Source organism: Varanus komodoensis, unplaced genomic scaffold (assembly GCF_004798865.1).
Source record: "Varanus komodoensis strain SLA01 unplaced genomic scaffold, ASM479886v1 scaffold2, whole genome shotgun sequence".
Classification (NCBI taxonomy): Eukaryota; Metazoa; Chordata; class Lepidosauria; order Squamata; family Varanidae; genus Varanus; species Varanus komodoensis.
The window spans coordinates 69,592,113-69,615,051 of record NW_025335568.1 but is presented as its reverse complement, the minus strand read 5'-3'; the positions used below and the strand labels follow the sequence as shown (position 1 = coordinate 69,615,051).

General features: G+C 39.8%; 1 protein-coding gene across 5 annotated transcripts in view; it reads left to right on the top strand.

Moving 5' to 3' along the window:
- USP34 (ubiquitin specific peptidase 34) overlaps nt 1-22,939 on the top strand; it is a 133,421-nt gene that overhangs the window by 13,980 nt on the left and 96,502 nt on the right. For 2 of the 5 annotated variants that reach the window (XM_044429321.1, XM_044429320.1), the window contains exons 2-7: nt 7,857-7,944; nt 10,915-11,338; nt 14,057-14,107; nt 16,361-16,510; nt 18,735-18,802; nt 20,413-20,605. In XM_044429321.1, coding sequence (XP_044285256.1) covers nt 7,857-7,944; nt 10,915-11,338; nt 14,057-14,107; nt 16,361-16,510; nt 18,735-18,802; nt 20,413-20,605 — 974 coding nt within the window. Of the gene's footprint in view, nt 1-7,856; nt 7,945-10,914; nt 11,339-14,056; nt 14,108-16,360; nt 16,511-18,734; nt 18,803-20,412; nt 20,606-22,939 lie in introns of those variants that run through there. The other 3 variants (XM_044429322.1, XM_044429324.1, XM_044429323.1) reach the window with 3 other exon arrangements.

Below are 22,939 nucleotides of genomic sequence, written 5' to 3'. Positions count from 1 at the left end.
CACACAAGTGGCTAATTGTACCCCTATTTTGTTTTGTCCGTGACTTTGCTTTCATCTAGAAAAGATGCTGGAGAATCAAAGAACTTTTAGAAGTATTGTTACCTTGCAGAGTTTGTGATTGGGTATATGCTTCAAAGTTAATTAGGGCTTTGCAGTGAATGTTTTTTTATCTGATAGTTAAATGTGCTCTTCTTTCAGTGATACTTGTATGTAAAGAACTGAGCTAACAACTGACTTAGTTATTGCCTTTGACATTTAATTACAGCTTATTTTGTTAGTCATAAGAAGTTCTGATTTTAAGTATGTTTAGGCTGCAGCCTATACCCATTTGTATTTGAGTAAACTATATTGAACTCAGTTGTACTTGTTAGTAGACAGAAACGAAATTTGCACAACATGGTGTAGATGCCATCCTGAATATTCGGCTCCCAAACCTGTGTTGTCATGATATGCCCATGGCCTGTTCTAGGGTTTTGTGCAGGTTGTTTAACCTTTACATAATCCTCACTAGCTATGCTCACGCAATATGACAACCTATGATTGGTGATTGAATATTTAGGAAGGTGTCCACAACATGTTGTGCAGGCAGCCCCAGGTTATAGGATTGCATTATTACTTGGAATTAAAAATAGTAAATTTCTATGGTGCTTAAGACTGGTGCATATATTGTGGCTTATACTTCCTCAAGCCTTCTAGCTTGTTGGCAGGTACATGTTGTTGGGTACAGGGGAAAATAAGTCTGTAAACAAAAGGACCAAAATAGAATGAAATGCAAAAAAGGCAGTACTTGTCATAGATTTATGTAAAACCAAATTTACATTGCAAACATGAGAACAACTATGCTTTTTGTTGCTTGACTATCATTTAGCTTACCAGGCAAAGGTGAACCGGGGATCAACAGCTGGACAAGCTAGAAGGCCAATAAGGGAGCAGGCTGCCTTGCTGTGAAGGAATAGCAGTGCTGTGTACTGCTCTCCTCTTATACCAGTATTAAGAGCTTGGAGGAAACTGGGCAGGGGTGAAAAATCTTTGATCCTCCATTTGTGGAGCTACCAACTACCATCATTCCTGACCATTGATTGTGGTGGTTGAGGCCAGGTTAAGCAACCTCTGGAGTGTTTCTGGGACTCTACCCCTGCCTTAGAACCTGTTCTATCAGCTGACCTGCAGCTGTTCAACTATTCAAAGGCAGGAGCTAGGACCCAGCAGTTTCTTTCTCCTGTTGGGTGCAGCTTATGAGAAATCTGTCATGGCTGCCTATGGACAGATATACTCTCCTTGGTCCCATGTGAGGAGACACAGTGTTGCTTGAAGGGCTGTCTGCTCTTGCTTTCCCAGTTGCCTGTGGAGAGGCATGCTATTGAGCACTGAGTCTAGCATTGCCGCACCACCATTACGTAGAAATGGTGGTGGCAGTGGCAGCATGTAGGGATAGCTCATGAGGTGGGGAAAGGCAGCAGTGAATAGAACTAGCACTCTCACGCAGTTTTCTAGTTTAGTTCTCCCTTTGTAGATCTTAGTGGGTTTCATTTTTACGTCTTTGGTGGTAATAGCGCTGAAACACAGAATTGTCCATCCATTGGTTTGTGTGTATAATTATCTGTCCTGTAGTCATCCTCTGTGAAATGGTTAAAAGTTTTCTGTAGATTGCTTGTTCTGCCTGCATGTGTTTGCTTTTTCTGCTATTGATTAATAGAGTTCTTGCGAGAGATCTAGAATCAACTTACGTTTTCCCATCTGTAAAATGTTATGTTTTCTAAAAATGTAAGCCCCTTAAATCTTGTGCTTTTACACTGATAATACAATATAAAGTTTTCTAAATGCTCATTTCTTGAATGAGCTGCACATCATCTGTTTAACTCATCTGCATTTATTTCTTGCCCTCTGCTTCAAAAGAGTTGGGTTTTTAAATATGTATTTAGGGAATATGCACCCTTCAACAACAAAATCCCAGGGTAGTTTACTTAAAAATACAGTTAATATTTTAGAAAAATCAACATATTGCAAGGTAGAACACTAATGAATTTTATCAGGGTGATGTTGGACAGTTCGATGTTATATGTAGATATGAAGATAATTGCTTGGTGACAGAGGCTCTTAAGTATATGCTAGAGCTAGGTTACAATCGTAGGCATGCATAGCTTAGATCGAACCCCATTGAACCCACTGGGACTTTCTTCTGAGTAATTTGTGTCACATTTCGTTGTTGGATAGTATGCTCTTGGCTCTAACCCATGACCTCTTGGACTCTTTTTCCTCTTCCCACACTGCACCTGGGACTAATTAGCTTTGATTCACAGTGTGACTTCACCATTTCTCTCCACTCCTGCCATCTTTTTAACATCTTGCTTGAAGAAGAGTATGGAGAAATCGTGAAACCTTGCACTGTTTTTGTGTGATCTTTTCATTGGCCTAGTGAAAGATACAGCAATGTGGATTCTGAAATTTTTCTTATGTCCAATACTGTTTATTTGCTTTTTTGCTTTTTAGGTATCAGAGCCATGAAACCTTCCATATCACCTCTGAAGTTTCTGAATCAGGAAATGCCAATTATAATTAGTTGAAACTAGAACTACTGTGGACAATAGCTGTGAATGTTTAATCAGTGAAGCCTTTATTTCCTTTTTCTGGCTTATTCTGATTTCTGTGCTTTAATTTCACTTGTCTTTATTTGACTATACATTTGCCCCAGTTGATTATCCAAAGCTAAACTTTGACTGTAAAAATGCATGGTGACTTTTCGGGGTGGGATTCACTATGGGTTCAGCAACTTCCTATTAATTCTTGAGCAGTCAAAGTAGGAAGTGTTCCTTAACTTATCTGGCCTAATTTTAGCACTGGATACAAGGGCCTAAATCCTTCTCAATAGTGCCTTTTCAGTTTTACTTAAAAAACTTCAAGGAATGGAGATATCACAAGATATGGTTAGCTCTATTGCCAAACTTGTCTTAGCCTTTGCAGATCATTCTGTTTGCTATGAATACTTTCAATTGTTGCCTGAATATGTAGACAGAATGCTTTCAGATGCTCATTTTTCACTGATTCCTTGTCCATACTAGCTTCGTTGTTGTTGTTGTTGTTGTTTATAGGATTTGTGTACTGCTACACATCCAAGCAGATTCTGGAGTGCTGAGCAGTACAAAGTTGAAGCAGGTAGGAGAAGTAGAATCTCAGTGGCCACTAGTTCTCATAGCTAGATGGTACCTCCAGTTTCAGAGGCAGTGTGCCTATGTATACATTGCGGGGTGTGTGGGGAGATGTATGTATGTATGTGATCATACTTGTATGCTACAGTCCATAGCTTTAAGGCTATCTGGGCATCCTATATTACATTGAGTGGCAATAAGTAAAACAATTCAGTATGGACTATAGATGATATGGTAGAAGGCTTCCTTACTCTATACTGCTATATTGTACTATATACTGCTGTAGGAGGCATTCCAGCCCTCCCTGTGGGATCCTGTTGTGGTTGGTTGGTCACTCTGTGAACAGAATGCTGGACCAGAGGTACCCCATGGCTCTTACTGTATCCTTATTTGCAGCTAACAAGGAAAAATGGCTACTCTGGTGATAGCAGTGGAAACTTATGTGAGCAAAAAGGGTACAAGCTGCCTTAAAAGAAGTAGCATATGGTTAGAGTTGTCAGCCAGAATTCAGGAGATCAGATTCTAATCCTCATTTGCCCATGAAGCTAACTTGGTGATTTGGGTTACTCATTAACTCTCAACCTAACCTACCTCACAAAGTTGTGATGAATATAAAATGGAGAGAAGGATTATGTCAGTTGCCTTGAGTTCTTTTTAGGAAAATGGTGGGATATAACTATTATAAATGTAGGTGCAATCCCATTGTCACAGCAGAAATGAAAATTACCTGGGATATTGTTGACCTGTTTCTGACTTACTGTTTTTGGGCAGTGTTTTCAAATAGATCCAAGAATTTCTGGATGAACCAGATGATGAATGTTGCTTTTAATCTAGTTTTAGAGGAAGTGGTGGCCCCACGTTCATTTCCCTTGCTTAATGACTTATGTCAATAGTATTTGGTGGAATTAACTGTATGTATGTTTAGTCATTTATCCATTTATTAATGTTTATTTACTATCTTGCCTACTAAAAAGCCCTCCAGATGGTGTATGACAATTTAAAACAATAAAACCTTGCAGTAGTATAAAAAAAATTAAGGTGCAATCTGTACAAACTAAGACAGAGAAAAGGCCTCCATCTCCCAGTATGACCCAGGCAGCCTTTTTTGTCTGTCTAAACCTGAGTAGGTTTGAGCCTTTGAAAACTTGTATGGGGTGGTGGTTACATCTTCAAATGGTTGTGATATCATTTAAGTTAGCTGGCTAGCTGCTGCATTTTATACCAATTGAAGCTTCTAGAATAGGGCAGTTGTACCTTGAGGGCCACATGAGGACTTCAGCATGGAACATGGGGGGATGCACAGTGAATTACATTTCTATGAATGAAAAAGAAGGCTTTGTGGACCTGTGATGCAGCCGGGGGGATAAAAATCTATGATATTTCTAAAAAATACAATTTTTAAAACTTAAATTTATTTTTAATTATTTCAGATTTTTTAAATAAAATGCTTCTGAGGAAAAATCTATCTAAAGATAGTTTTCTGTTTAAAATGCTTCATAGTCCAAAGGTTATTCACCATGAAATAAGGATTAATTTTTAATTTTGTAGCATGAGGCTGTATATTCATGCAATGTTTAATTTTTTTGGTAAATGAATTTCATTAATCCATTTACAATGTCATGCTCTTCCAGAAGTTTCTGTAAGATGATTAGGCAGGTTTTCTGCCCAGAAGAGATTATCACAAATGCTTGGTTTTACAGTTCTCAAAACTGTGAATTGGTGTCTGCAGAACTCACATGCCTCTTCACAGCAAAAATGTTGTTTTAATGAAGACGTTCCTCTACCTACGAGTAAGGCAGGCAGGCAGGCACTGTTATGTAGAAAATCATGATTTAAATCTAGTCTTTCTGATTAGTGGTTTAAATCAATTTGAGTCGAATCAAATCAAATCCACCCTACAGGCAGCTCCTTCCCCAGGCAAAGCCCAAGCACAATGACCATTCCTCTAGTGTGCCCTTGCCCATTCTTCCCTGTTCAGTATTGTGGTAGCATTACACTTTGCTTTTCTTTATTTGGGTTTTGGTCCAGTCTTGTTTTTGATTAGATCTTACAGGTATTCTCAAATGGAAGAGATTCAACATTTAAAGTATAATACAGGTAATAGAAGTAATATTGAAATTTGTGTACTGTGCCTTTCTCTGTTCTTCACTTCAGAGTTCCTCAAATGTTGGGTGGTATAGAAATTAAATTCTTGTCCAAACTTTGCTTCTGGATGAAGAAGGTGGTAGTAGCAGCCAGAAATGCATTCACCTAATGGGTTGATCATGCTTCCTTCTCAAGTGCAGAGACTTTGCGGCTGTTTGTGTTTTAGTAATTCATGGGATGGGAATGGGGATGTTCCTGAAGACTGTTCTAAAAGTCCCTGTTGTTGCTAAAGATGGCTGTTTGTATTGCAGTGAGCTTTGATTGCTTAGGACACACTGACTGGGGTCACTCTGCACATTAAACTCCTTGGAAGGTTTAACCATGCACCAGGATTAATATGACTCTGTGCCTGACGCAGAACAGACACATCAGGGGTTATGTGCCACCCTTCTGTACTTCCTTTCCCTGAGCCATGCTGAGCCCTTTAACTCTGGCTGTGGCTTGACTTTAAAAAAGTGCCTCTGTGTCATTAACACTTGGGAAAGCGAGGACAGCCCATGGCCACATAACCCCTCCCCCCCCCCCAATATCCTGAAGATTCTTCTGCAAAGGGTGTTTTCCAGTCCCCAACCTTTACAAAAAATTGGCACAGGACTATATTTTTCTAAGTTTGGACAACACAGTAAGCCACAGTGGGCTTATTTAGATCTTACTGCAAGTCATGGCTAGTTGGAGTGGTTCATAAGCCTGCCTTCAGGAAGAGGTTTATGTTCGCACAAAGTTATATATAGTTTACCTTGTTTTGCAAATTCAGTCCTAGATGTCATGATGCTGTTTGTTTATAGCACGTATGCTCTCCAGCAAACTCTGGGTCCTTCTAGAAGCAGGTGTGTTTGATCTGCGATCATGTGACACTGAAATTGCACAGAGTGAAGTGCAATTTGTATAGCTAAGCACAGGGGTCCTCAGACTTTTTCCAACAGGGGACCAGTTGCCGACGGTGGGCGCAGGCCGCCAAGGCAGTGCCGGGGGGTGGGGGCGCACACAGCGGGGCAGGGGGGCACGGCAGGCGGGGGGGGGGGGGCGTGTGGGGCAAGGCAGCAGCTTGCTGGCAAAACCTCTGGGGTGGGGCGGTATAATGGGCATGATGGGGCCCATGGGCCATAGTTTTGAGGACCCATGGCTAAGCATTTGTTTTGGGCAGGAGCCCCTCCCCTTCCTTTTCCCAAGAAGCTTGCAGAGCAGCATGCATTCCATTTGTTCCCATTTCATACCTAGCAAACTAGGTAGCTGCAGTCAAGCATCGCTTCTGGTTATGCCTGAATGTAGGACTATAATTGATTGCTAAGAAAAAAGCTGCTATTCACAAGTTGATTTTTTTCTTGCTTCCCAACTTTTTCTTGTTTGGGAGAAATTATCCATAGTTTGGGGTTCAGTCGTGACAGGAGACTATTGAATTGTGGCTTCATGGCTTCTTTACATAACTATATGAAGGGAAGCAAAAGGCAGGAGGGAACAAGCAGTCTCTTATCAGTGCACTGCTTGTACACATGCTGCTTTAATAAGGAAGGGTTCATGGCTTGCTGTGATGTGTGGATGCATCCATTGCTGCTTATCTGCTAGTTGCAACATGATGTCACTAGCAGTTTTCAGTTTCGCTATATATACAAAGGAGGCATTTCTTAAGCAGTTTTCAGTGCTTCTTGGGACAGATCGATGAAATTATAAGTTTACAATGTCCATAATGAAATTCCTTTGATATCCCAATAAGCTACTTGTCTCTTTGTTAAATTGTTATCAATATATTTGAGAGCTGTATATAACTTTGTTCAGCTTGTTAAATAACTGCAGTCAGCCCTCCACATTGTGGGGGGCGGGGTAGGGGCACAGGACTCCCACAAAAGTGGAAAAACTATGAATATCTCCAGGCTTCCCCAAACCTCTTAATACTGTTGAGCATATGTGTACTGGATTTCTTCTCCCTCCCTCCCTCCCTCCCTCCCTCCCTCCCTCTGTGTGTCTTTGCACCCACTGGTGTAGCTGTAGCAGCAGCTTCATAAATTCCCCTTTCTTTTTTCTTGCTATACTGAATATACTGGTGTATAAGATGCCCCCAATTTTTGCTTTGCTATTTTTGGTTTCAAGGGTTATCTTGTATTCTGATATATACAGTAATAATTTGTGGAACAAGCAACTGGGAAGTATGTTTCAGAAAAATACCACAATAATGTGTGGAACAAGTGACCAGGAAGTATGTTTCCAAAAATACCCATATACATTGGGTATTTTCTAAGCTAAATGTGTCATTTGCATTTTTCCTCAGTAGGCTGCAAAACTTAAAAAAAACACACACACACACACACACACACACACACCATTAAATTATCAGTGACAATCTCACAGAGAATCAAATCTGCTAAAGTTAAACCTGGAAAAGTCAAAGTTTGACTGTACTGTCTAATAAATTTTAAAGAAAGCTCACATGACTTTAAAATATGCTAATTCTAATTATTTCTTTGTTTGAAACACTTAGACAATATTCATCGTAACTCTTTTTTAGTGGAGAACTTAAAATGAGTTTCAGATATTCTTGATAGCACTGATAATGCAATTATTTTTCTTTAGTATCTGACATTGAAGGTGGTGATGGATTGCAGCTCAGGAAGGAACATGCACTCAAGGTTTTTGCTTATATCAATTCTTGGACCCAAAGGTAAATTCAATTTTAGTTACTTTAAATTTATGATATATTTGTTTGTGTGTAGGTACCTGTCCATGTATGGAACCTTGTTTGGTAAACTGTAGTAGTACTTGTAATAAAGACAACATGAAGACAGTTTATTCCCTTTCCTGCTAACGCTGCTATTTAGAACAATGTGGTATAGAAGAGTACATAGGTTCTAGCTAAAATGGGAAATGGGAATTTCTCCTTGTGCCATTCTCAAAAAAGGGGGGGTTATTATAGAAGCATTCTTTTTTACATATCTTACATACAATTTTATTTATTTATTTATTTAATAAACTTTTATGCCGCCCCATTCGCCGAAGCCTCGGGGCGGCTTAAAACAATAAATAAATAAATACATATAATCATATAAAAACAATATAATTGGAAACGCTCTGGCCAAAGATAGAAAATCAATAAATTCGCTAACAATTAAAATGCTGTTTAAATAAAAAGGTCTTGGCCTGGCGCCGAAAAACATATAACGACGGCGCCAGGCGGACCTCTCTGGGGAGCGCATTCCATAGATTGGGCGCTACTGCAGAGAAGGCCCTCCTCCGGGTACTTACCCTCCTAATATCCTTCACGGAGGGTTCCCGGAGAAGGGCCTCTCCCACTGATTTCAAGGAGCAGGTGGGCACGTATGGACGTAAGCGCTCCTTTAGGTAACCAGGACCCAAGCCGTTAAGGGCTTTATAGGTAATAACCAACACCTTGAATTGGGCCCGGACTTCAGTGGGGAGCCAGTGAAGCTGACGGAGGACTGGAGTCATGTGAACATAACACCCAGTCCCCGTCAGCAGCCTGGCAGCTCTATTTTGCACCAATTGATGTATCTGGACCGTCTTAAAGGGCAGCCCCACGTAGAGTGTGTTGCAGAAGTCTAATCGGTTCATTATTACTCTTACCAATTTCAAAAATACCTTTTGCAAAATTATCAGAGAAAAGCAGCTTATAACTAGGAAGGTTTCAGTTTTGTACTGAAAATTGAACTGAAACTTACAGAGTGTACTAAGATTGAACAGAAATGCAAAAAGAAACAAGTAATCTGTGTTTTGGTAAATAGCAACCTTTTCAGTGCAAAGTGTTTCTGCGAAAGAACTTTGATTGGTGGGAAAACTCTTGCATTCTGACTTCCGGGTTGTAAAATGCTCTACTTGAATAGAAGAAGCAGATGCTTCTATTCACTTACGTTTAATCTCTTGGTATATTGACATGGAAGATTTTCTGCAGAGCTGGGTTCACTTTGCTGATGAACCCTTTCATGATGCATTGTGCAAGATTGGCTAGGTCAGGCCCTGTTAGTTGAATGGGAACAGTGTTGTGATTTCTCTTACCATCTTGAAAGAGATGTTTTTCCTGAAATTAATCACCCATAGCTGTAAAACTCAGCTGCTTCAATTTCACTGTGAATTTCTCTAATTTTGCTACCATTCCCTTCGTGGCTTAGTACAATTTAAATACAAAATCTACCTGTGCCTTTTCATTGAACAGAGTTGTACAAAGATGGTTACTAATAGCAACCATAGATGTAAAGCTACTCCCTACCTTTCTCTGCATATCTAACACAAGGTGATTTCCCCCCTCTCCCAAGTTCCCTGTGTCTGATAGACCTTTGTATCAGGCACTGGAGATGAACTGCACCTGTGCAGAGTCCTCTGGCATATTCTGAGTACTCTGGGGAGGAATGGATTGGTCTCTGACTTCATGCTAGAGATTGAAGAATGTCAGAAGCAGTGTGAATGCCTTTTCTGTTTCCAGCCTTTCCCAGCAGTATGTGTGAAGTGCTTTGGGAAGGCCGTTAACAGGATTTCTTTTAATGATTATTTGCAGCCAGTTTGTCTACGTGCTTATGAATCATCAACTTTTATAATATTCTCTCTCATGCAGCAGCCTCATGCTTCTGAAAATCTGCTCTGAAAGTTATCATTCACCTGTGACTTGTTGCTCTATTCTAGGTTTATCTGAGTATGGCAACGGACAATTGGTCAAAGAAACCATGGCTCATTTTCTTAATCCCTGGGTTGTTTTTTAAATTCCTCCTCAGAGGAGTTGCCCACTCTCTCATTGTATCCCATGTGCCTTTTTGGCATAGTAATACTGGCATGTAGAACAGCAGCTTTTTCCTTTTCCTTTTCTTTTTTACTCATACCTGCTCTCTTTATAGCTGAGTGGAACAACCCATGAACAACCCTAATTTCTGAGTTCACATATGACAATAACCCATTGTTTAAACAAGCCAGTGGTCACAGTCCAACAACAACTTTCCTTGTTGCTTTTTTTTCTGTCATGGTTAGGTTTGCATGGCACAACAACTCAGAGTTCAGCAAGCCACATCAAGGTTTAGCATTATGTATGAATACAGCTAAGCTGTATTAAAGCATAATTGTTTTAAAAATGACAGTTCTAATACAGGTGGAACACACTTACCTGTGTTTAAAATCTATCAGACTGAGTGGAGCTTACTTATGAGTATATATAGACATAGGATTGCACTCAAAGGGAGCAAACCTGTGACCCCAGATGGTGTTGGAGGACCATAATATTGTTTGAAGTCTCCCATCTGATTGCATAGCAAAAATCTTCACCTTGGAAACTCAACCCAAGTGGGGAAGGGGGGTGTTTTGGTGGATGTAGAAGAGGCCGGATAGGCCAGGATATGAGCTGTTCTGAACCTCTACTAGCCACTTCCTTCCCCTCAAGGTGCTTTTGCTATATGGGTAAAAAGGGCCAGCTTGTGAAAAATGCAGGGCTGGAGAATGGCAGTCTAAGATCACCTCCATTGCACCTTCAGTTTTTCATAGGATGATTGTAAGCCTCTTAAGTCTGTGGGGCTTATCAAAGGTGCACTCAATAAGATTGTGCCCTAGGTTTTGCTGGAATAAATGTTTTGTGAGTTTGTATTTTAAAGAGAAGAATTTGGATCTTGATTTACCTTTTAAACTATGTTTTCAACAGACAATGTCTGTGCTGCTTCAAGGAATATAAGCATTTGGAGATCTTCAACCAAGTTGTGTGTGCACTCATAAATTTAGTGATTGCCCAAGTTCAAGCTCTTCGGGACCAGCTGTGTAAACATTGCACTATTAACCTAGACTCAACATGGCAAGATGAGAATAATCCATCAGATGAGCCACTGAATGTAGAAAAGGAATCTCATGGCGAAGAAGAAAATGGGGAAAGACACAGATCCATAGAGAAAAAATTAGACTCGGGAAGAACATGTATCCTGACAGACGAGGAATCCACAAAGGGCACTGATGCCTTTAGCATATGGAGCACTGAGGAGAAGGAAAAACTTCTGCTTTGTGTAGCAAAAATCTTTCAGATCCAGTTTCCCCTCTATACTGCTTATAAGCATAATACACATCCTACAATAGAGGTACATCTTATCCTAATTGACAATGTTTTAAATTCTTTGATCAGTGAAAATAAATGTAAATTTTGATTCCTGAATGCTATAAAGTCTGGCAATAAGTATTCACATACAATTGTATCACCTTCATATGAAGTATAGTTTAGTGTTTGGGATTAACTTTTCTGTAGTTCACCTTGACCAGAGATACATAGCAAGGACCACTTTGGAAATACAATAGGGCTATTGTTGGGTTATCTATTATTACCAACATCAGCAATAACTTTGTGAACATGATCAATGGTGGGAAAATGTTAACTTTTTTCAGTGCAGTTCGATGGTAGATTACAAAGTGAAAGTAGCCCAGTTTACACACCATGGCAGTAAATTGTGGGTTATTTAATCCATTATTTGTGAGGACCTGGGCTGTATATGAGCCACATCACTGACAACTTTTGATCAACTTGATCATAGATTGTGAATCTGACGTGTGAACCTGGACCACTGGGTTGTTCAGACCCAAAACAGCCCTGTGGTAGCCCATGGTATGTTGCTAATTCACACAACACAATTTGCTGTGATGTGCAAATTGGTTTATTAAACATTTTAACGAAATGTAAGGACATCCTGCAGTCAGTTTTTGTGTCTTGAATTCACAACAATGGCAGCCAGTGAATTCACAGTAGACTCCTGAGGTGGCAAACTTAGCAGAGAGATGCTGAAGCTTGTGGAGATCATAGCATCTAGGCTAGTGGTTGGCTTCCCCTCTTGAAGCGTAATAAATGTGAACGTTAATATAAATCTTTATTGTAGAAGTTAATTCAAGATGATCTAATCTGGAGATGGGATAGGCTCTCTGAGATCACTTGATTGCAAGGGCCAGGGGATGATTCAAGGAGTGAAGAAATTGTGCCTGATCTGAATTTGCCTCAAGGTAGCTGCCAGGTGATCAGAAAGTATTCAGTAGCAGTTAATGGCAAAATGAAGTTAGGGCTACAGGTGAGGCTGGCTGTTCTCATTTTCAGAAGCTAAATCGTTACATGAGTCACCATTAGATTCCCTAGTTTCTAGTGCCTTGCTGTTTGTCAAAGACTTTGAAAAGGAATAGCTTTCTTCGAAGAAATAGCTATTCTTTTATTCTGCTGCCTTGTTCCATGATTTTTATAGGCTAATCCAATATGCTAGTTGTACTCAGACATCATGTTCCTTATTATGCTCCTCCCTCACTACTTTATGGGATGGGACTTTATAGGATGGGATCAGAATCACCTTTCTTCAACTCCACCTCATTGTGTCATACAGACCTGGAAATTTAAATTAATTGAAGTTGGTTTAAATGAGTCCACTGTATAATCCCTGGTCTCAAATTGGCATGTTTGGAATAACCAAGTTAATCTTAACTATGGTTTGTAGGATGCAGCAAGGTGTGGCTACCGTATTTTTCCAACTGTAAGACACCCCCATGTATAGGACGCCCCCCACTTTTCTTACCGATCTCTGAGTGAGCAAGCTGCTGCTGCATGTGCGCGCTCCCTGCATGCGCATGCCCGCACCAGTCTCCCCCCCCCCGAGTGCACCCTTGCCCATGCCAGTCTCCCCCCGATTGTGCCTGCCTCCCCTCCCAATGGCACCTGTACCTGCCTCCCCCCCTTTCAGTGCACCCGCAGTTCTCCTCTTGGTCCCCCATGTATAAGACACCCCTCCATTCTTAGGTAAATATTTTTAAGAAAAAGTATCAACTTATACACGGAAAAATACGGTAATCAGAAGTAAAGTGGGATGCACAAGCCTCAGCTACATCTTGCAAAACCATAATTGAAACATCTAACCTTAAGCTGAAGCTTACATCTGAGCAGCGCTGGCAGAAAACATTTGTTGTAGGCTAAATGGATACTGTTTTAGGAAAGCAGGGCAGAAGCTAGCTTGCAAGCAGTGTATTTCTCTCTTCTTTCATCGTTACTGCAACAAGGTATGTACATTTTTGTAAGTGTACATTTTGCCCAGTGAGGTGTATGTAGTGCCACCTAGTAAGGATGGCAGGTTAAGGATGGCCAAACAAGTCTAGTTGTCCTTGTATGGTACAAATATCTGGGATGAGATTGATTCTCAGGCTTAATATGCAAAAGTGCAAATGTGCCCCTGATTAACCACAACCCTGATTCTGAATGTATGTATTTAAAATATATATATATTGGTTATACTAAGTTCTGAGTGGTTAACCTAAAACACACAATGCAATATAAAAATAAGGTAAAATAATAAATACAATCAAAATGTTACACAAAGAACAATAGAACAGAGCAATGTAATTACAAGTTAGGGAAAGCCTGGAAACAGATACGTATTCGAGGGGTGTTTAAAGCTTGCCACAGTTTATGCCTTTTGAATTATATATGTGAGAGCTCATTCTCTTTGGATTTAAATAGTGTACCATGAACCAGTGAAATGCAAATATTACTTTTTCTGATGCCCAAGAATGCATAGAATTTGGTGTAGGAGAAAGTAATAAAAATAAAACCATAGGATCTTATTTTTTACTAAAATATTGTGTATACATGTTTGTGCCTTTTCAAAATTGCAAAATTAAGTAGCTTTGGAACAAACATGTAAATTATTGGAAGTTCATGATCATAGCTGTGAATTTTACAACCATGTGTTAAAATATACTCAAAAGGTTTTGGTCTTTTTCTTAGGTATTGGTTGTATACATATCGTAAATAATAGTTTGTTTGTTTTTTTGAACAGGATATTTCTGCACAAGAAAGCAATATATTAGGGGCATTCTGTGATATGAATGTAAGTTTTTTCCGCTTCCCTGTATAAGATGTATATAACTTTATTAAATGATAGCTTGTTAAATGCAGTCAGTGAAGCCTGGGTTTGAAGTGATCCAAAATACACTATAAATGAAAGCTGTTTTATATTGAGTCAGACCGTAGAGCACAAGAAGCTGCTTTATATCGGGTGTGCTCACACATCATTCTAACCCACCTTGGCACTAAGCCATGGTGGGTAAGTTGTCAGGTGAACAACCCATGGTGAGCCCAGACGTTGGTCTGTTTGTTGGCTCCTAGACCCCCTTTCTCCCCTTGGTATGTCCATCAGTGTCTTAGGAAACACTTTATGGGGAAAAAGCTGTTTCCATTCTCTTTGCCAAGAATGTGAGTCATTCAGGCTCACTGTAGCTTTCCCCCTTTTGTGTTTTGTTTCTTCTTGGAGATTAGCATCCTGCATTTTTTGCAGATTTTTAATTTTCAGTTGAATAGTGAATCTTGGGTGGACGATCTAGGAGAGCAGTGTTCATTGTCCAGTGGGTACCTGCCCCAGCACTGTTCAACAGAGACAGCAGGTAATTTTCCTCCCCACCCCCCATTTAGTTACATCTGACAGCTGTCAAAGTGCAAGTTGTCAGATGTAGCCAAAGGTTGTAGGTGATCTATGCTTGCAAAAGGGGAGTGGCAGTTTATTCTGAAGGCATTTTGTGTGGACTCTCATGTCCTAGGTGGTCTCATATTTGCACCCAGAATTCTACCACTTGAAGATCTGCAAAACTGGAAACCACCTCATTTATGGGAACATTCAACTTTGGTGGCTATTAACACTCAAGTGGATTTAGAAAGGGTTTAAAGTATTTTGTTAGTGGTAAAATATGCTAGTGCATATGAGTTGTCATGTCATGAGAACCTAGTCAGATCCCTGGGCCATCTAGCTCAGTACTGTCTACACTGACTCTGCAACTTTCCTGGGTTTCAAGCAGGAAGCTTTTCCTGGTCCTACCTGAAGATTTCAGGAATTAAACCCGGAACCTTTTGCATACAGACCCTTTCTTCTTTAACTGAATTATCATATTAATATACCATCTAAGTAAATTATTTTATTTTGGTTTGTGCTTTTCTTTGTCTTTGAACTCAAGGATTTTCTTACCACTTTCATTCTGGGTAACAGATATCGGTGCAGTTTCTAACTGCACTGATCTTTGTGTTTTCTAAAAAATGGACTTCCATCACCATAGGTCACATGTTACAAACACTTCTGTATCTGCTCTTGCCTTCTCAAATTGTGCTTAAATCAAAATGTTTAGCCAGTCCTCTTTAATTCTGTCTATTTCAACAGAATATAGAGGGAGCCTTAGAGCAGTATGGAGGTGCCTTTTCATGCTTCCTAATCCACTGTTGACATTAAACAACATTGGGTAGGGCCTCTTATACAGAAATATTCCATATTGGAGGCAATTGGTGACCACCAAACCAGATGCCCCTTTTCAGGCATGTATTGTGGTCAGCCTGCCAGTAGCTGGAAGCATGTTTTTTCAGTCCCATGCAGGCAACAATAAGAGGAAGTTAATGGATCCTTGTGGACCCTTAACAGAAGTAAAAAGATACTCATGGGTCCTTTAAAAACATTGCAGAGAGCTTCTCCACCATGGGCCAGCCTGTGTGTTGTATGTTGGGTGTTCACAGTGTCAAACACATCATCTAGTGTGCAAACGTCTGTTATGTTTGGGATGAGCAGACATAGTATTCTGTCGTAGATAAGCTCTGTGAAGAATGGTGGACTTCCCATTCGTTGGTCAGGGATTGTATTCATTTTGATTTGATGTTGATTGCACAGGCCTATCTATGCTGTGTGGGTCCAAAGGCAGAACAGGATTTTAGCAATGATAAAAGTGTGTGTGGTCATACAGGCGTCTCAGCGTGTGCTGAGCCTTCAGAGCAGTATAGCCTGATGACCCAAGGGTGTCAGTCTGAAGGTTGCATTTGATGTGAAATCCTGTCTTTAAGATGGCTTCAGGCAGATCGCACAAGTATCTGAATTGAGTCTAGACATTCCAGACCTGCATCGATCAAAGTTGGCACTTTGAATTGCACCCGGAATTCAAAAGAAAGTGCTACAGATATTAAAATGACCAGACAGAGGTTTTCAGAATAGTTTATAAGAGACATAGTTAAAATATAAGACATTAAGATAGCATAATTTTGGATGGAGAGGGGGAAGATCTGTAGGTTGGTTTTTTTAGTTTCCTTTAAAAATGTGTTCTTATTTCCATAGGATGTAGAAGTACCATTGCACTTGCTTCGCTACGTTTGCTTATTTTGTGGAAAAAATGGCCTTTCCCTTATGAAGGACTGCTTTGAATATGGAACCCCTGAAACATTGCCATTTCTCATAGCACATGCATTTATCACTGTGGTCTCTAATGTAAGTATCCATGTTTCTCTAATTTCTTTTAATTATGAATGCAGTGACTGTAGCTTGAAACCTTGTCATGTCAAGAGGCTTCTCTGTGCTAATGTGAGTTGCAGTCCCAACAGCCTCAGTCTCAGGAGTTAGCCTTGGGTAATCTCTTATCCTCAGTTCTAATAATGCTAGCTTCATTTTGTAGTTAATAAAATTGCTGCCTTTAAAATTGGGGATAGATCTACTTCCCTGCATGTTGTTGCAACCACTGACTAACACTCCAGAGAAAGAGAAATATAGCTTGGCTATTTGCAGTATCGCCTTTTTCCATCACTTTTCAAAAAAAATGCTTTTTGATTCTTTGCCTTCAGGATATATATATATATATATCTTTATAGAAGCAATTTGTTTGGGTTCCCTTTTTTCTCTCTTATGCTTCTAGAATGACCAGAGGCTTTTAAAGATGCACTTAAATTGTACTTTGTACCCAAAATAGGCTAATAAATTTGCAGACTGGTGACAGTAGTCCTCTAAAACTGGGTGGAAGATATTTCTCTTAAGTTAACATTAGGAAATAAATAATATTGTTCCTTAAACTGAACAAAATTCTTCAAACCCCTGAGCGCCTAAGTAATTTGTAATAAACAGCATCACAATAACATGCTTTTTTCCCACTTAGCACAGTAATTTAAATTGTGTCCTCATGTGATACAAGTGCTGTACTTGTAAAAATAAATGAGATGCAAGTACTTCCAATGGAAAACCACTGAATAAAAATGAAATGATATCAGAGTAAATTTTGAGATTTTTATTTTGGCTTAACTTTACTAAACAGCTGCCAATCAACATATCAAGCAAGAAATATAAAGAAAATCTGATAATAGTTCATCGCAATGCTGTAGTTTTCTGTACTGCATTCCTTGGCATATGTTGATACAGTGGTAAATGATCACAAGGATCCTGTATCTCTTTCATTTGAAGAATGCTTATTAGAACTTGTTACTGAATTACTTGTGTGAATGGTGTTCCAAATTGATTTCACTGGCATAAGTTTTAACACTAGCAAGTACAAGAAATTTTTCCAAGTTCATTATATTCCCTTTTGGGGGATGGGGGAAGAATGCTTCCTTCTCATTCTGGAACTGAATTAAAATGAAGCAAATAAGTAAAATTGAAACATTCTTCTTACACTTTCCTAGATGGATAGATTTGCAGATCTGTTCCTTATCCTAGAAGGGCATTAGGCAAAATCAGGTAGATGGTCTTCTTGGTCCCAAGATGACCTGTTTCATCTTCAGTCGGAGAACTAATCTCATGACAAGACTGGAAAGCCAGTACGGTGCAGTGGTTAATGGTTTGGACTGGGGACCTTGGAGAATCCAGTTCTGCTCTCCATTCAGCTGTAAAACTCTCATTCACTCTCAGCTGAACTTGAGATAACCTGTTGTGAGGATAAAACGGAGATAAAATGGAGAAACAAGCATGCATCTGAAACCCCAGGAAGATTAACTGTGAAAGGGCTACAGGATGGAACACTAAAAACACCTGTTCTCCCTCAGTTCCAGATCATGTCCTCCTCCTACTTTGCAGATAGTTCATCAGAGACCAAGCTTCTGTCTTGAAATAATGTTAAAAATATTATTTGTTAAAATGTCTGAATGTTAAAAACTTAATGTAAGTGCTGAGTTTACTGCTTTTGCCTCTGTTTTTGCAGGTTTCCCTTTTTTTCCCGGGTGGTATAGTATGACATTTTGTTTGTCAGATTCTAGAACACTGTTGCACTTGGCTGGCCTTCCTTTCCCCTTTTCTGGATTAGGCTTAATAGGAAAGGCTTCAGGAAAATACTTTTTAGAAGAGATATGTCCCCTCTCCTTTAGCAGACCCTTCTTGCAGCTTGTGCCCCCTAGATGCGTTGGGTGAAAACTCCCACCATCCCTATCCTGCATGACCAGCAATAGTGACTGTGGATGTTAGCAGTTGAAACCTAACACCCTGAAAAGTGCCAGGTTGGGCAAGGCATACTTAAGAGGCTATTTCTCATCGTACAACTTAGTTTTTTATCTTTCTTCCAGGGCATTCTGGCAAAGTGGTATTCCATTGTCCCCTTCCACATCTATACATCCAATGAATGTATAAAAACTCCAGGAAGGATTTTTTTTTTCAGTAGGCAAGGCTTTATAAGCATTAAACTCATTGTGAGTGACACTTCAATTTATACTGTTTATTTTTTGTATTTATTATATAGATCAGAATATGGCTGCACATCCCTGCTGTTATGCAGCACATTATACCATTTAGGACCTATGTTATCAGGTATGTTTTGCACATAATCCCTATTCCTGGGTTTTCTTTGTCAAAATGTGCTATTGGTTTCAGATTGCTCAGATGGTGTATCTGACATGACAGTCATCAAAGGCTAAACAACAAACAATAGTTTGCAGTGATTTGATGAATGACAGGCATAGAAGCAGTGCATTAATAGGAGTTTAGTGCCTAGCTTCTAATCTTGGCTTTATATAGACTGTAGTATTTAACATCATGCATCTGCACATCTGATTGTTTTATGCCTTTTAACCAGATGGTGCTGTGTTTTGGTTAAAAAAAAAAAAAATCCCGGCTGTTTGTACTACTGTAGTAGTCTTGAGACCCAAATGCTTCCTCCAGCATCAGAGACAGTATGCCTGTGTACATCAGCTGCTCAGGAATGTAGGCAGAAGGGAACCTGTGTGTTGCTATGCGTAGTTGGTGGGCCACTGTGTCAATAGAGCACTTGACTAGGTGGACCCTGGTTCTGATCCAACATGGCTCTTCTTGTGTTTGTGCTGACAACAAAAAAGTTTTCATAGGTGCTTTTTAAAATGTGTCAAAAGTTCAGTGAAATCGGTTATTTCTCATTACAGTTTTTGAAAAAATACTGGCAGCTGCTGAATGCTCCATCTTGCCATTTAAAAACGATTGCTCATGCTTTTCGGCATTGGAAACTAATGGGCAAATACTGATCAGCAGTGCTGGGGAGCAGTGTTATAGAGCACTGCTAACATGACTGTTCATGTCTCAAGCATGGTAAATGGCTGTCCCTCTCACCTGGACATGATTTAGAATGATCATTGTTATATCTTCATTGTCGTCCATATTTTTATTGATCTTAATATTTTGAAATGGTTAATTTTTGTATTTAGGTTTGTTGACTGATGTATGCCACTTAGAGAGCCTTTTGGACTGCTTGGCAGTATATAAATTAATAAATTAATAGTGGAAAGTATAGTGGCTCATAGGTAAAAGTTCAGAGGGTTATGGGCAGCCATGTTGGATGGCATCCTATGATAATTAAATTAAAAATAATCAAAAGGACTGCAAGAAACCATAGATATGGTACAGAGTGATGTGTTGGTTAGGAGGTTGCACTATGGGTCATGAAGTCTGGGTTCTAGTCTGCATTCAGCCATAACATTGACTGTGGGTGACTTTGGGCCAGGCACAGTATCGGAACTTAACCTATCTCACAGGGCTATTGTTGTGAGGATAAAATGGAACTATGAAAGAGTTTTCTTAGAAGAGGAAAAAGGCAGAATATATAATGAGAGTCAGATCTTGTTGTTCTACCACTAGGAGAATTATATCAGATGGTGAGACAAGTAAGGACATTTTCTGTGGTGGCACCCTTGCTTTAGAATGCCTTGTGCCAAAGTTTCTGCATATTAGCATCAGCTAAGACTTACTGATTTGCTTGGACATAATACCAGAATGAAAAGGGCTGGACTTCTACTGCGTATGTGTTTCTTTCTACTTGTTTTTATTAGATGAGTTGTATTTTATGTTGATATCATTATCTCTCTTTTTTTAATGAAAGGACGGTTTGAACCAGGTATAATGAAATAAGTATTAATTTGAACTTGCTTATATTTTTCCTACCTTTTGTATAGGTATTTATGTAAACTGTCGGACCAGGAGTTAAGACAGAGTGCAGCTCGTAACATGGCAGATTTAATGTGGAGCACAGTTAAAGAGCCATTGGATACTGCCTTATGTTTTGATAAAGAGAGTCTCGATCTTGCATTTAAGTACTTTATGTCACCAACTTTGACCATGAGATTGGCTGGACTCAGTCAGATAACAGTAAGAGTCTTTTAAAATTAACTAAAATATATGTATGCCAAACTATTCTTTTTCTGTTCTTGAATGATACAGTATATCCACATACTCAAACTAAGGCTTAGTCTACCTGTGCAAAAGAAAATGGGAAAGAGGTGATAGAGTTGTTAGGTACAATTAGCCGAGGTCTTACAGAAAGAACTCCCAGCAAACAGAAAATAACTCCTTAAAATACATTTTACATGGGGAGCAATTAACGCCAGTCGCCTACCTGTAGCCTGAAATGGTAAGTCTACTCTACTAATTCGAATTTCTTACATCTTTCTTTTGCTTCTTATACAGATCAGGGCCATGTATCCTATCTCCTTATAAAGCAGTAATATCAGCAGAAGTGCAAACAGGATGACTGGGTGCACATGATGTGCCATAATTGCCATCTTGAATTGTCGTGTAAAGCCAGGATTATGAGAGGGCTAAACAACCATCACATAAACTATGACCTGTTAAATATTCAGGATGGCACTGCAGTGCAGCCCTATTGTACCACAAATACCTATTAGTCTCAAACAGGGTCTGGGGAAAGCCTTATAATTCATGCAGTCAGACTTCTGCATGAATTAAAGAATCTTAATACGTTTCATTTTGCGAGCACAGCACCATTTCAGGTGTAAGTCTTGCATTTCATAAATAACCTTGTTTAATTTAACTGTGCTGTAAAGGAACAATGCTGTTCACAAGTTCTTTGATAAAGGTATGGCTGGCCAATGTGTTTGGCACAGGCATCAGTAGCTTATAGCTTGCCTGAATAGAAGTGGGAAGAGTCTGCTCTAGCATAGTCAGGCCTGCACTGCAATGTTCTCCTCAGAAAAGTTGGCTGCCACTTTATTTATAATTCATTAACAGTTGCCTTTTCTTCACCAGAAGCAGAGTTTTTGTTAGCATTTTCCTGCTTTAACAAACAGTTCATTTCTAGCAGTACTCCTCAGCTGATGTTGACTTGTTTAAAGAAGCTATATCAAAATGCAGCTGCTGCCTTCTGATCTGTTCACTATGCTGTCAGTCAGTCTTTTGGAAATTTATAAATCCCATCAATTGAAAGAAAAAGGCTAATATTCTTTCCATTCATCTTTCTCCCATTAGTGGTGTACACAGGAGAGGGAAACTTCTGTCAGATACCAGCATCAGCATCTGGAATGGTTGGGCAACTCTCAGGGCCCATGGGGATAAGGAGTTGTCTGCTGCCCCCCACCTGAGCTGGGGTGATGCTGCCACCACCAGCATCTGCTTCCTCTGAGCTGATAGTCTTGCATGGCAGCACCAGTGTAATCAGCTAGGTGGGAACTGGCCAGCTGCCATTTTTTATACTGCAGAGTAGAATGTCAGATAGGCAGAAATGTGGCCATGGCTCCTATTCAGGTGATGACAGTGCCACGGCCACGATGGCAGTGGTAGCAGGACTGTGACTGCCTCCAGCAGACTTGGTAAGTGGAGGAGAGGAAAGGCATGTTGCATTGGGAGCATTCAAGCCTGGTGCTGGCTCTGAGCAGCATTGTAGCCCACATCGCCTCTAGCAAGGTCAGCCTTGTGTGCAGTTTCATTTGACTCTTTGTCTAAGCCACAGGCCCTGTGAGTATAATAACGAAATCCAAGAATGTGTTTTTGACATTAAATAGGGCATAGTTGAAATCAGTGTACTCACATTTCTGAAGCTTGCAAGGCTGCAGGTGGGGCAGCTGTCACATTTAGGTGCAGTTGGCATAAGCAATTGGCTCTGCTTTTAGATTTCTCATAGAACTTTACAAAATCCATTAGGTCATTCTGAACATAGACTATCAGAACCATGATTTTTTAAAATGCAGCTTTCTTCAGTTACGCCACAGGGTATGAGATAAATAGTTGTATTTTGAAAGTTAGTTTTCCATTATGATGAGCTAGTTAGTATGCCCGGAAAACACAAAGGCCTAACGGTCTTTTGGTCATAGCATATGATTATATCTGCTGTCTAGTCCTCACTAGAAAATTTAACTGAGGAGGGGATGGATGACCTTACAAAGTTTGACAACCATAGAACACAAAGGTGGCATTACAAATTGCAATTCTGATGTATAATCAAAGCAGCATCTCCAAGTACTGTTTTCTTTCCCATTTGAGCTCCTTTTCCCCACTCTGCATCTTCCCCTTTCCCTCCATCATCTGACCATCGCTGCTGTGCACTATCTAGTAGTGTGTCCTGGCAATGTACTCCCTCATCATTGTAATTCTTGAGTTAGAAACACTATAAAACTTTGTATTAAAATGCTTGTCTGGGAAACTTGTGAGTTGCCTCTTGTGATCCAAACATGGGGTCCAGGTATGCTG